Source organism: Mus musculus, chromosome 6 (genome assembly GCF_000001635.26).
Source record: "Mus musculus strain C57BL/6J chromosome 6, GRCm38.p6 C57BL/6J".
In the NCBI taxonomy this organism is placed as follows: Eukaryota; Metazoa; Chordata; class Mammalia; order Rodentia; family Muridae; genus Mus; species Mus musculus.
This window is the reverse complement of record NC_000072.6, coordinates 115,728,433-115,741,777: the sequence shown is the minus strand read 5'-3', so window position 1 is coordinate 115,741,777 and position 13,345 is coordinate 115,728,433. Positions and strand designations below refer to the sequence as shown.

Genomic DNA, 13,345 nt, shown 5'->3' with positions numbered 1-13,345 from the left:
TAGTCCTCCCTCTTAGCTTGATGAGTGCTCCCTGAAGAGGCTGTACTGGTGCCAGGGATGGGGCAAGGGGCAAGAAAAACTCATACCTACCCTGTGTGCCTCCAGACCAAGAGACAGAGCTCCACAAGCATCATGGGAAGGCCCGGGAGCGATATAAGAGAGACAAGTCTTCCTCTTCATCCTCATCCTCGTCATCTTCTTCCTCCTCTTCCTCCTCATCTTCTTCCTCCTCCTCAGGTATAGCAAACATTCTTAGGACTGGAATGTGACTTGATGTTACAGTGCTTGCCTTGTAAATGAAGAGCTCTAGGTTTCATCCCCAGTAACACACACACACACACACACACACACACACACACACACACACACACTAATAAAAATAAATTTAGTAGCTGGGCAGCGCTTTAATCCCAGCATTTAGGAGGCAGAGACAGGCAGATCTCTGAGTTCGATGCCAGCCTGGTTTGCAGAGTATGCTCCAGGACTGCCAGAAACCTCGAAAAAAAAAAATTAGAAAACATATAGGGCTGAGTTTATAACAACATCGAGGCTATCATTCAATGAGTGCTTCTGTAAACCAGACACTCTTCCAATTACTTTGTTCATAAGAATTTGACCAATCGTCATAGGACCCCGTTGAAGAAGATGTAGTACTATTGAAGTAGTACTATTGTTAGTCTCATTTTATAGGTGAGGCACATGGAGGCTATGTTGCCTGCATTAAGAAGCAAGCCTCGGTAACAAACTAGAGAGTCCTTGACTGGACAGTGTATGGGAGCGGCCGCTTTGCCTGTTCAAATGGAGCTCCCGCACTGTGGTCTAGTTTTCATGGTGGGCCTGAGCTTCCAACTCTATTTGCTGAAAGATTCCCAGGCTTGGGCTGGGGATCTGCTGGTACCTGTTTTGCATGGAGCCCTGGGCGACATGTACAGCACAGCACAACACAGCACAGCACAGCACAAACCTAGAATGGTGACACACATCTATAATCCCGCCATCCAGGAAGTAGAGGCAGGAGGATCAGAAGTGCATGGTCATCCTTCACTAGCCTGGGCTACATGAATGAATAACTACTAAATAAAGCCAAACACGGTGGTATACATGTGTATACACGTGTATTACACTTGTATTGCACTTGGAAGGCAGAGACAGAAAGATGAGCAGACTAGCCTGGGTTACATAGGAAACCTGCCCAAAGCAAGCAAAAGTAAAACAAACAAACAAACAAACCATCTAAAACCCAAATGTATATTATGACTAAAACCTAGGCAAGGCTAAGCTAATGTCAGTCACTTGCTGATGGACGCTGTCCCTGGTTGGTAGAAGCTGGAGTGAGTTTTATTTTACCTATATTTTCTATATTGTTTGATCTTTTTCAGTGAAGATATTTCTCTCTCTCATTGATGTAAATGTGTAGAATATAGAAAAGGGGGAAATAACTGGGCATGATGACACATGCCTGTGATTCCAGCACACAAATCCGATGACATTCTGGTCTACAGAGTGAGTTCTAGGCCAGCCAGGACTACATACTGAGACCCAGTTCCAAAAGTAAAAGGAGGTGGGAATAAAGTCACTCAAAATCTTATTCGTTAAGATAAACTTGAACGAGTTTCCCATACACATAATAATTTATTTATTTATTTTTATTTTTATTTTTATTTTTTGAGACAGGGTTTCTTTGTGTAGTCCTGGCTGTCCTGGAACTCACTTTGTAGACCAGGCTGTCCTCAAACTCAGAAATCTGCCTGCCTCTGCCTCCCAAGTTCTGGGATTAAAGGCATGCGCCACCACTGCCCGGCTCACAATAAATATTTTTAAAATTAAGAAAAATAACACAAGAGGACACGTACAGTTTCCATGCAAACACCACACTGTTGTGTGTACGGGACTGGCACTGCCGTGGATTTGGTAGGTGTGGCAAGTCTTAGAACCTTCTCCCCATGGAATCCGAGGGACACCTTTACTACCAGACAACTCTTCCTGTGTCAGGTGAAATTATTTGAACACTGACTTAAAAGCACAGCTAACTTGATTCCCTGGCTTTTTAAAAATGAATACAATTGACCAGGAAGCCCCCAAGCATATGGAGGGAACTCACCCAGGGCCATCTTGGTAGTCTTGGAAGAAAGCCCTGTAGCCAGAAACTCCTGGCTCTGAATTCTTTATCCACCAGCTAGTCTAAGACGTGCACAACTCAACCAAGCTTTACCCCCTCCAGGCTTCTGCTCCAGACTAGGCAACCTAGGGCAATGGATGATGTGGGCTGTGACCTAGGTGGCTGGACAGACACACATCACCCAGCCATCATGGCGACTGACTCAAGGCAGGGAGGACAAAGTCAATGAGGGCTTAAGCAATATGATTAGGGTTTCTATAGGACATGTGACATCAGCTTAAGGTCACAATCAAGGAGACAAGTTGGAAAGGCATTCCAGGCAAGTAGAACACATGTCAGACACCCAGGGTCATATGACGTCATGAGGACAGAGATGATACAGCATCATGGACTCCGTAATATGCTGTGTCATTGAACTCGGTTGCCTCCTCAGGAAAGCCTCTCTAGGCAGCAGCAGAGGTAGGGCTCAGTCACAAAACACAGAAAGGACAGAAAGTTCAAGGTCACTGTCATAACCCGAAAGCCAGGCAGAGCTCCTTCCTCCATAGTGTGGGAAGACTGAGAATATCCACCAGAGCCATGGCGGTTGTGGCTCCTTCCAACTGAAGCCCTACAGCTTGTGTTTGCTCCTCACAGACAGCAGCGATGAGGACCAGCCCTCCAGAGGTCCCAGGAAACACAGAAGGAGGCCCCGCAGGGACAGCTTGCGTGGTAGGCAGCAGGCTCCCCATCTTTTCTTTGCTTCCTACCTGACTGCTGAATCTCTCAGTGGGGCTCTGTGAAGAGGTGCCTCACAGCGTTGTTTGTACAGGACGAAGGGGAAATAGCCTACTTAACACCCTACAATAGCCACAGCCACCAGACAGAAGCAGAAAGCTGGGCTCTGCCTTGGTGATAGTCTGGTTTTTTGTTTGTTTGTTTTGAGGCAGGGTTTCACTGTGTGGCTTTGGCTATCCTAGAACTCTCCATGTAGACCAGGAAAGTATGCCCCCTCACACCCAGCTTTGTTTTTGATGAGCGCTTCTCTAGCTCTGAGATAATAGATGCCAAGTCACAGAACTCAACTGGTCGAATATGTATTTGTTTTAAAAAAAAGTCATACAGAGGGCTGGAGAGATGGTTCAGTGGTTAAGAGCACTGACCCCTCTTCTAGAGGTCCTGAGTTCAAATCCCAGAAACCACATGGTGGCTCACAGCCATCTATAACGGGATCCGATGCCCTATTCTGGTGTTCTGAAAACAGCTATAGTGTACTCACATGCATAAAATAAATAAATAAATCTTAAAAAAAAGTCATACAGAGAACAGGAAAAGGGACTGTTGAGATAGCTCAGTGGGCTAAAGGCACCTGCTGCCAAAATTGATGCCCTGAGCTAGATGCCTGGGACTCTGCCCCCCACAAAAGGAAAAGTGACTTCTAAAACTTGCTGTCCTCTGACCTCCACATATGCACTGTGGCGTGAGCTCCATGCCACCATGCAAGTAAATAAATATTAAAAAAGAACACTTTACAAAACAGAAAAACAGAAAAATATTAATAGTAATTATGATGGTGAAGTGTGAGATAGATGTATGTGTTTATTTGTTTATTTATTTTTGCCATACTGGGGAGGTACCCAGAGCTTGTTCTCCCACTACAGTGAGCTACAACCTCAACACCCCCCCTTTAAAAAAAACACATCACTTATGTGTGTGAGGGTTTTGCCTGCATGCATGTGTGTGTACCCTGTGCATGTGTGGTACCATGAAGGCCAGAAAAAGATATCTGGGGGCTGAAGAGATGGTTCAGTGGTTAAGAACATTGACTGCTCTTCCAGAGGTCCTGAGTTCAAATCCCAGCAACTACATGGTGGCTCACAGCCATCTGTAATGAGATCTGATGCCCTCTTCTGGGGTGTCTGAGGACAGCTACAGTGTATTTACATATAATAAATAAATAAATCTTTTTAAAAAAGATATCTGATTCCCTGGAACTGGAGTCATAGATTGTTTTGAGACATCTTGTGGGTGGGGGCTAGGGATGGAATCTGGGTCCTCTGCAAGAGTAACCAGTGCTCTTAAGGCTCGAGCTGTCTGTCCAGTCTTAGGAGAACACTTTTGCCTAAACAGATAAATAAACTTTGTGAGAACGTCATGGAGAGAATGGGAATTAATGAATGAATGTCTAGTGCAGAGACTGGTATACACAAAGTGCTTAATAAATGCTGCCTATGATGCTGGAGTTGATCCTGGGTTTTATTTTTAGAGATATAACTAGCTGGGGGATCTGGGCTGTAGCTCAATGTGTGAAGTCTGTGATTAGCATTGCAGAAGCCCTGTGCTCAAGATCCAGTACCAAAGATGATGATGATGGTGGTGATGATGATAATGATGATGATGGTGGTGGTGGTGATGGTGGTGATGATGATAATGATGATGGTGGTGGTGGTGATGGTGGTAATGATGATGATAAATAAATGAATAAGATAAAACAACCACAAATAAAAAAAGCAGGAATGCAGGTTTTATGAGAGACCTGTAAAGTCACTCCTTACTATGTAAGTTTGGTAGAATCATTTTAATTTTTTTCCCTCCATCACCCACATCCCTGTGCCAAGATCAGACCAGTCCCTCCCAAAGGCCGGGCAAGCTCTCTCCTACTATGCCGTCTCCTGAGATCTAACTGAACTTTTGAGTCCCTGTTGCCTTGCCTGCGTAATAGGTAGGCGGCATGCGTTGGTGCCTTCTCCATTCTCTATGAGAACCAAATGGAGACATTCTGCATAAATCACCCAGTACAGTGCTACTCACCTTAATAGATGGCAACTACTCCTTTTATATAAAAATGTAAAGGTTTATTTATGAATATGGGTGTTTTGCCTACCTGCAGGTGTGTTGTGTGTGCCATATAAATGCCCACAGAGGCCAGAAGATGGTGTATGAAACTGCAACTGTTTGCTGCCCGGTGGGTGCTGGGAATTGAACCTGGGTCCTCTGGAAGAGCAGCCAGTGCTCCTGGCCTCTGAGCCATCTCTCCAGCCCCTCCCATAACTACGCTTGACTGAGACCCACATCCTGTCAGATCTGCAGTTCCTTCTCAGTATGGGAACATAGCTCCTCTAGGAGCACTGAGGGCAAGCGTCGTGAATAACGCTGTTTTGCCTTTGGGAGACTTCAGATGTAGGGTGATGGAGGTGGCTCTCAGACACTGGAGGGACCTCACCAAGCTTTGTCTCCACCCAGGTGCCGACCATGGGGAACTGGAAGTGCTAAAGGACGAGCTTCAGCTCTGCGGAGGTAACTGCTTGTCTCCTGACCTTGGAGTAGACAGCCGTGAGGGCCGAGAGCCCAGTGGGCACACAAAGGGTAGAGTCTCATGCTCTGAAGGCTCCCAGGCAGATACAAGTGGGGTAGTGAGGCTGCAGCCATTCAGGTGGGACTGAAGTCCCTGCTACCATGGTTACAATGGGTCAAGGGCTGTCAGCCTTCCTAGCTGACTGAAACCCCGACTTTCAGCATGGTCTTGACTGGTCACCCCCCAAACAACTGACCCTCAGTTTTGCTAGCAGAATGATGGGTTATGATTCATTCCACTATCTTGAAACCCTGTATTGTTTAAGAATGGCTCAGAGTGTTGGAGAGAAGATGGCTCAGTGGTTAAGAGCACCGACTGCTCTTCCAGAGGTCCTGAGTTCAATTCCCAGCAACCACATGGTGACTCACAACCATCTGTAATGAGACCTGATTCCCTCTTCTGGCGTGTCTGAAGACAGCTACAGCATACTCATATGCATAAAATAAATAACTAATAAAAAAGAATGGCTCAGACACCCTGTCCGCATTTAGGAACTGTTTCCAAGAGCCCTGTGTGACGGTGAGGAGACATAGAGAGCACAGAGATGGAGTGTAAATGACAGAGAACTTCGCTCAGTAGCACTTCAACAAAGAAGGAGAATTCACAGATTGGCCTAGTTCACCAAAGAGCCTGCCAGATGCACACTATCAATAGAGAGATTGGGACCCCCAATATCCACCCACTCCCCCAACTCGGGGTAATGAGCCAGGGAAACAACAAGAACACAGGCTTACTCAGAGCAAGAAGACCACACAGCACACGTGTCTGCCTCTGGGCGCTGGCACTGTGGGTGATCTTGATATTGTTTCATTTGCTTATCTGGATTTATTTATTTATTTTAGTACTAGAAATTGAACCCAAGGCTGGTCACTTTGTTGTTATTTCACGTTGTTTTGTTTTTAATATTGGCTTTACTTTCATTGTCTTAAAGATGTGTTTATTTTATGTGTATGAGTGTTTTTCCTACATGTGTGTCTGTGTACCATTTGCGTGCCTGTAGAGGCTGAAGAGGGGGTCCACTCTCCCAGACTTAGAATTACAGATGTGAGCTGGCATGAGGGTGGGGACCGAACCCAGGTCCTCTGAAAGAGGATCAAGAGGATCTGTTTCTCCTGCCCCTTAATTTTATATGTGTGTGTCTGAGTGTGGGTTTATGCATAAGTGCAGTCCCAGAAGAAGCCAGAAGAGGGCAGCAGATTCCCCCAAAACAAGAGCCGCGGGAGCTTGTGAGCATCTGGTACTCAGCCACCTCTCCAGCCTGTTTTTTTTTTGTTTTAAATAAAAAGTACTGACTTCCCATGGCTTGTGGTGGGGATTACTTCCTGGTAGGTGGAGCAGGAACTGTAAAGCCTGCTCCAGTCCCCACCCAGCCTACAACCGATCAGTGCAAGTCTCCAGGTAGGTTCCTACCCTCTTCCCTAGGCCCCTCTCAGGAGGGCACCAATCATGTGTGTGCTCACTGATTCTCCTTCCGTGCAGGTGCTGCTGGGGAAATGGTGCCTACTGGGGAGTCAGGTGAGTATCCAGGAAGGGAAGGGAGTCAACGATTCTGGAGTTCAGTGGGGTCTGGGCATTGTCTTGTTGGAGCACTTTCAGTGGGCATTGTCCTGGTGGAGCACCCTCAGTGGGCATTGTCCTGGTGGAGCACTCTCAGTGGGCATTGGAGCATTGTCAGTCCTGGTGGAGCACTGTCAGTCCTGGAGGAGCACTGTCAGTGGGCATTGTCCTGTTGGAGCATTGTCAGTAGGCATTGTCCTGGTGGAGCACTGTCAGTAGGCATAGACCTGGTAGAGCACTGTCAGTGGGCATAGTCCTGGTGGAGCACTCTCAGGGTCACAGCCATGAGATATGGCAACTCCGGGCCTACTTAGGGACCTGACTGCACGAACAGACAGGGGAGAGGTGGTGGGACATGGAAATGGCGGTCCAGGCAAGAGGAAGCAGGTATCAACCAGCGAGGAAAGGTCCCTTGGGTTCCATGGCTGGAACATTATCTAGAGAAGTTCTCAACCTGTGGGTCTCAACGCCTTTGGGGGTCACATATCAGTTATCCTGTACACCAGATATTTACATTATGGTTTATGGCAATAGCAAAATTATAGTTATGAAATAGCAATGAAATAATTTTATGGTTGTGGAGGTTGTCACCACAACATGAGGAATTATTTTAAAGGGTCGCAACATTAGGACGGTTGAAAACCACTGTCTTCAGTCACCTCTGGCCTCTCCCCAGAGTGGCAGCACCTGGCAAGGTGCCTTGGCTGACATGGAGCTAACACTGAGTTTCTCATTTCTAGGACTCCGAAGGAGAGGTTCCGGCTCAGCGGAGGGTAAATATACAAGCTCCCGGGACAGCTGGAAGCTGTGCCAGGGGCCAGAGGGGACCACCAATGACCTGAGGCCAGTTCTGGCAGGGATGTCAATACATGCGTGATTCCGAAAGAAGTCTCCATCATGGGAGAGATGGAAGGAAGAAGAGGGCTAGGCCTATGGAGGGATGAGAAAGTCAGGGAGGGGTCCTGCTGTGAGCACCCCCTGACCCACAGACAAACACCCAGTGATGGAGTCTTTAAGTGGGGAGTGGTAACCTCCAAAACACATCTTTCTGTCTTTCATTGTTAAGGAGAAGTGGAGGCCTCTCAGTTAAGAAGACTGAACATAAAGAAGGATGGTAAGTTGGTGTCCAAGAGCTGTCCTCACCTGGCTGGTCCCGATTTCTGTGGATCCAAGATGGCTGGTGGCTGGAATGATAGTAACCCTAGCCACCTCTGTCAGGGGTCCCACAGTCAGCAGAGTCCTCAGCAATCTTGGTTGAGGGGACAAGCAGTGATGTCTATCTTTCCATGTAGGAACCGAAGGCCAGGGTTGGGGGCCTTAGAGCTACTGAAGGGCACAGCCTGGGTTTGGCATAGCCTAGGACTGGTGCCCAACCTACGCTCCTTTGGTTGTATGTGAGAGCACAGTGAGATCAATGCTTCACGAGCCGTGTGGTGGGGCACAGTTAGGGTGTGGGGGTTAGGAAGTTCCCCTGGAGAAGTGATGAGAGCTTCTTGGGCTTCCTCTGCTCCAAGCCTGGACTCCACGAGGACTTCAGGAAAGAGCTTGCGGATAGGAAAGAGAGACCTTGGGGTGTTCGTTTATGTAGATTTTTGAGACACAGCTTCTCTGCGTAGCCCTGGCTCTCAGGGAACTAGCTCTGTAGACCAGGATGCCCTCACGCTTAGGTCCTTTTCCCTCAGCATCCCCAGGACTAGAACTGCAGGAGTGCATGCTGGACTTCCCCTAAACTCTCTTTTGTATTCCCCTGAGTGAGAAAGAAGGGGGACCTTGCTGTCTATCCTGCTGACATCCCTTTTAAGAAGCATCGGAGATCCAGCCTCTCGTGCCTGTTAGCCTCAGAACGTCACACTTGGCATCTTTACGTGGTTTAATGCTCACTCAGGAAATTAATTCCTGAGCACCCCCGTGGGGCTGCGCTGGCGGCTCAGTCTGACGGAGAATCTCCTCTGAGACTTAGAGCCAGGGAGGCGGGAACCCATAAGCACAGATATAAACTCCAAGCTGAGTGGCTGTACACGTTCCAACAATAAAGAGGAGAGATGGATGGGCTGGAGAGGGGGCTCCTGGGTGCTAGTAACATGGGCTGGTCAGGAGCGAGAGCACTGTAGTGTATAAAACAGGAAGGGGCTGGGCCGGTGCTTTAGCCAATCAGTGTGCTTCCCCTTCCTTTCTCAGAGGACTGGAGTTTGGAGCACAGCACCTACATCAGATCCCCCACAAATGCCTGTAACTCCAGCTCCAAGGCATCTAACACCCCCTTCAGGCTTCTGTGGGTACTTACTTGATGCACACGTGCAAGCATATGTTCATGTGCACGCGCTCACGTGTGTGTGCGCGCGCACACACACACACACACACCGCAAAATAAAACTTAGAGTAGTCGGGCATGGTGATGCACATCTTTGACTCTTACACGCGTTCTCGCGACCGGCCAGGAAGAACGCAACAAACCGGAATCTTCTGCGGCAAAGCTTTATTGCTTACATCTTCAGGAGCCAGAGAGCAAGAGAGCAAGAGCAAGAGCTCTATTGCTTACATCTTTAGGAGCCAGAACGCAAGAGCGCAAGAGTGCAAGAGCGGGCTGGTGAGATGGCTCAGTGGGTAAGAGCACCCGACTGCTCTTCCAAAGGTCTGAAGTTCAAATCCCAGCAACCACATGGTGGCTCACAACCATCTGTAACAAGATCTGACGCCCTCTTCTGGAGTGTCTGAAGACAGCTACAGTGTACTTACATATAATAAATAAATAAATCTTTAAAAAAAAAAGAGTGCAAGAGCAAGAGAGCAAGCAAGCGAGAGAATAGCAAAACCCCGTCCCTTTTAAGGAGAATTATCCTCCGCCTAGGATGTGTCACTCCCTGATTGGCTGCAGCCCATCGGCCGAGTTGTCGTCACGGGGAAGGCAGAGCACATGGAGTGGAGAACTACCCTTGGCACATGCGCAGATTATTTGTTTACCACTTAGAACACAGGATGTCAGCGCCATCTTGTAACGGCGAATGTGAGGGCGGCTCCCAACATTTGACCCCAGCACTATGCTGGGAGAGACAGTTGGATCATCAGCTACCATTATACAGTGAAACCCTGTCTCATAAACAAACAAACAAACAAACAAATAGCTGGGTATGGTGGCACATGCTTTTAATCCTAGTACTCTGGAGCCAGAGGCAGGTGGATATCTGTGAAATCAAAGCCGGCTTGGTCTACACAGGGAGTTTCAAGTCACCCAAGGCAACACAGTAACACACACACACGCACATGCACACGCATACACACACACACACAGGAGAAACCTGGCATGCCAGGCATGGTACTGTGGCACTCACCTGTAACTCTAGTTGCTCTGACGGTTGAGGCAGAAGAATCCTAATTTGAAGGTCACCTTGGGCTGCGTAGAGACCCTGCCTTGAAAAACATCAAAAATTAAAAACGAGAGGGTTGTTGTGATGGCCTGAGTTGAGAGAGAGAGAGAGAGAGAGAGAGAACCATCCACCATCTTTTCTTGCAGATGAGTTTTTCCATTTTGTCCTTCTCTGCTTTGCCATCGGAGCCTTGCTGGTGTGTTACCACTACTATGCAGGTGAGGCCTGCGGGGGACCTGGGGAGGGGCTGTGTGGGCGGACAGGAGTCAACCTCCACTCCTACAATGAATAGCTAATTGTTGTCTCCTGGCTGCCTTGCAGACTGGTTCATGTCCCTCGGGGTCGGCCTGCTCACCTTTGCTTCTCTCGAGACCATTGGCATCTATTTCGGGCTCGGTAAGTGATCCTTCAAAAAACTACATAGCCCCGCAGGCTCCTGGAGGGGTGGCAGCTGGGCTGGCTGGCCATCACCCTCTAGATTGGCTAAGAGCCACAATCTAAACTTTTTTTTTTTAAAGTAAATTCCTCATGTTTGTATTTTCTTCCTGACCGCATTGTGAAGTCAAAGGGAGGTCATTGGCAAAACCTTGTGGAAAAAAGGGGTTAGTTCCACAAAAAACGGTTTGAAGTGGCAAACACACATAGCTCCTCAGATACTGAAAACAAGCAAGTAGAGCCAGAAATCGAGGTCGCGGGGTTTCCTGCCCCTGTTATTACAGCCTGTGATTCGTTTTCCGTGTAATAGCTGCAGCACTGTTATTGACGTTAGTCTGAAATTGCATGTTAAGGCTCTGTTTGCGTGGGGTGTGCTTTGGCTCTGGGGCAGCGGGGGAGTGAGCCTGACCCTGGGGCCCCTTAAGGGGCCACCGTCCTTACCAACATTTCCCCCTTGTTCTCTGAGCAGTGTACCGGATCCACAGCGTGCTTCAGGGCTTCATCCCCCTCCTTCAGAAGTTCCGGCTGCCAGGTAATGGTGCCGCACGTTTCCCCATCCAAAACCCTCTCCCGATTGGGGCTTTCTCCTTGGAAAAAGATCTGTCGTCTATGGAAAGTCCCTGAGTCAGGAGGCTCGGGTTCAAGTTCTGCCTGTGTCCTGTGACCCCCCCAGATAGCCCTTTTCTGTGCTGAGAATGGAATCCGAGACCTGCAGCACGCTAGGCAAGCCACAACCCAGCCGTCTGTAGCCTCAGGCTTCTCGGCTGGAAAGCTGGTGCATTTCTTACTGCACAGACTGTCCCTAAGTGAGGAAGCATGCAGAGGGGTGTCAGCATTGAAGAAAAGCCAGGAAGTCTGTACTCCTCAAATGCTACCTCCTCCCTGACTGTATTAAGTAACTTTGTAGTTTCCTTTGAGATAGCCTGGGCTAAAGAAGAGTCTCTATGAGTGTGTGTGTGTGTGTGTTGCTAGGATGGAACCCAAGGCTTCACACAGGCTAAGAAATTGCTCTACTGCAGAGCCATACCCCCACACATTGTCTTTGACCAGCAGCCCAGCGGCTTTGGACTTGATTGTATTGTGCCTCAGAGCCTAGAAGCCAGGGATGGTGTGTTTCTGTGCTGGAGATGGGAGTGGCAATATCTCCACAACTGTGAACCATGGGGGACCCACAGTGCCTTCAGAAAGAGTCCTTTGAGGCCATCCCTGTGATGTGTGGGCATTTGAGGTGGTGGTTGGAGCAAGACAGAGTCCTATGTCATTCGTCTGGCTTTGCCTTTCAGGGTTCAGGAGAACTAACTGAGATCACTGCCTGACAGCAGCTGAGCCAGTCCCCAATGTGACCACTGTAACCACTGCCATGCCTGAGCCCAGAAGACAGAACGACGCGCTGGAAGACACCAGAAGGCCACACAATAAAGAGCTCTTTCCTTCCACGTGATCTGAGTGTCGGCACCAGTGGGCAGGCTCTTGCTCTGCAGATTAACACGCAGTCTCCGTGGGGAAGAGAAGAGGGGATAGCGTCGGGTCAGCACGGAGGAGCTGGGATGCCATTGCTCATAGGTCAACATGAATCCTGGGTTCTGCAGGCTGGCATCTGCGGGCCTGGGTCTCTCTGGTGTCCTCAGGCCATGCCCAGGAGCTCACAGTTCCTGCAGAGCCTTCTTGGGACAGCCATTCTGAGGCAGGGAGCTACCAGGCTGGGTTCCCAGGGGAACTTGTTGCAGGTAAGACGCTGGGGACCAAAGCTGCGGACCCATCATAGCTGACCAACCCTGTTGCCCTTGGACTCCTAAAATCCAAATAAATTTTCTGTTCCTTGTGCTTAAAAAAAAAAGTCGACTAAATATTCCTTTAGATTTCTTCCCCACCCCACCCCTCCTCTTTTTTTTTTAAGGATTTTTTTTTCTTTAAATACAGGCTCTTATGTAGCCCATGCTGGCCTCAAACTCTCTATGCAGCCAAGACTAATGTTGAACTCCTGATCCTCCTGCCTTCACCTCCTGAATGCTGGGATCATAGGTATGTGCTACTGTACTACTGTACTGAGTGCCTTGAACCCTATGCCTCGTGCCTGGTAGGTGAGCTTGTTACTAGCTGAGCTGTATAGCCTTACAGTTCCTTTAGGTTTCTTGAGCATGAGAACACATCTGGAGATTCCATTGAATCCATCTAGATGGGGTGAGTGCTTATCCAATTGCATAGAGTATAAACCGAGAATGTACGTATAGTGGCTTGCAGAAAATTCAGACATCTTCTACACCGGTGAGGGTAGCAAACATTCTTGTAAAAAATACCAAATGTGTGTGTGTGTGTGTGTGTGTGTGTGTGTGTGTGTGTGAATGCTAGAGGCCTGGTTTGGTTAGAGCACTTGCCTCAAGTTCACACAGCTCTGGATTTATCCCAAGCACCCCACAAACTGAGCATGGCTTTGCGTGCTGGTAATCCTAGCATTCTGGAACTGGAGGCAGGAGGTTCAGGAGTTTAAGGCCAGCCTCAGCTACATAGGGAGTTCAAGAACAGTCTAGGTGAATG

At 48.4% G+C, this 13,345-nt stretch overlaps 1 protein-coding gene across 9 annotated transcripts in view; it reads left to right on the top strand.

Moving 5' to 3' along the window:
- The window catches only part of Tmem40 (transmembrane protein 40), a 33,336-nt gene extending 20,689 nt beyond the window's left edge, over positions 1-12,647 (top strand). For 5 of the 9 annotated variants that reach the window (NM_001168256.1, XM_017321846.1, XM_006506819.4 and 2 more), the window contains 10 exons: positions 106-237; positions 2,756-2,830; positions 5,342-5,395; positions 6,933-6,968; positions 7,751-7,783; positions 8,077-8,124; positions 10,522-10,593; positions 10,697-10,771; positions 11,280-11,342; positions 12,094-12,647. In NM_001168256.1, the coding sequence (NP_001161728.1) occupies positions 106-237; positions 2,756-2,830; positions 5,342-5,395; positions 6,933-6,968; positions 7,751-7,783; positions 8,077-8,124; positions 10,522-10,593; positions 10,697-10,771; positions 11,280-11,342; positions 12,094-12,113 (608 nt within the window). In that variant the 3' untranslated portion in view covers positions 12,114-12,647. The remainder of the gene's footprint in view (positions 1-105; positions 238-2,755; positions 2,831-5,341; positions 5,396-6,932; positions 6,969-7,750; positions 7,784-8,076; positions 8,125-10,521; positions 10,594-10,696; positions 10,772-11,279; positions 11,343-12,093) is intronic. The other 4 variants (NM_001168257.1, XM_011241510.2, XM_011241512.3 and 1 more) reach the window with 3 other exon arrangements.
- The last annotated feature ends 698 nt before the right edge of the window (positions 12,648-13,345 follow it).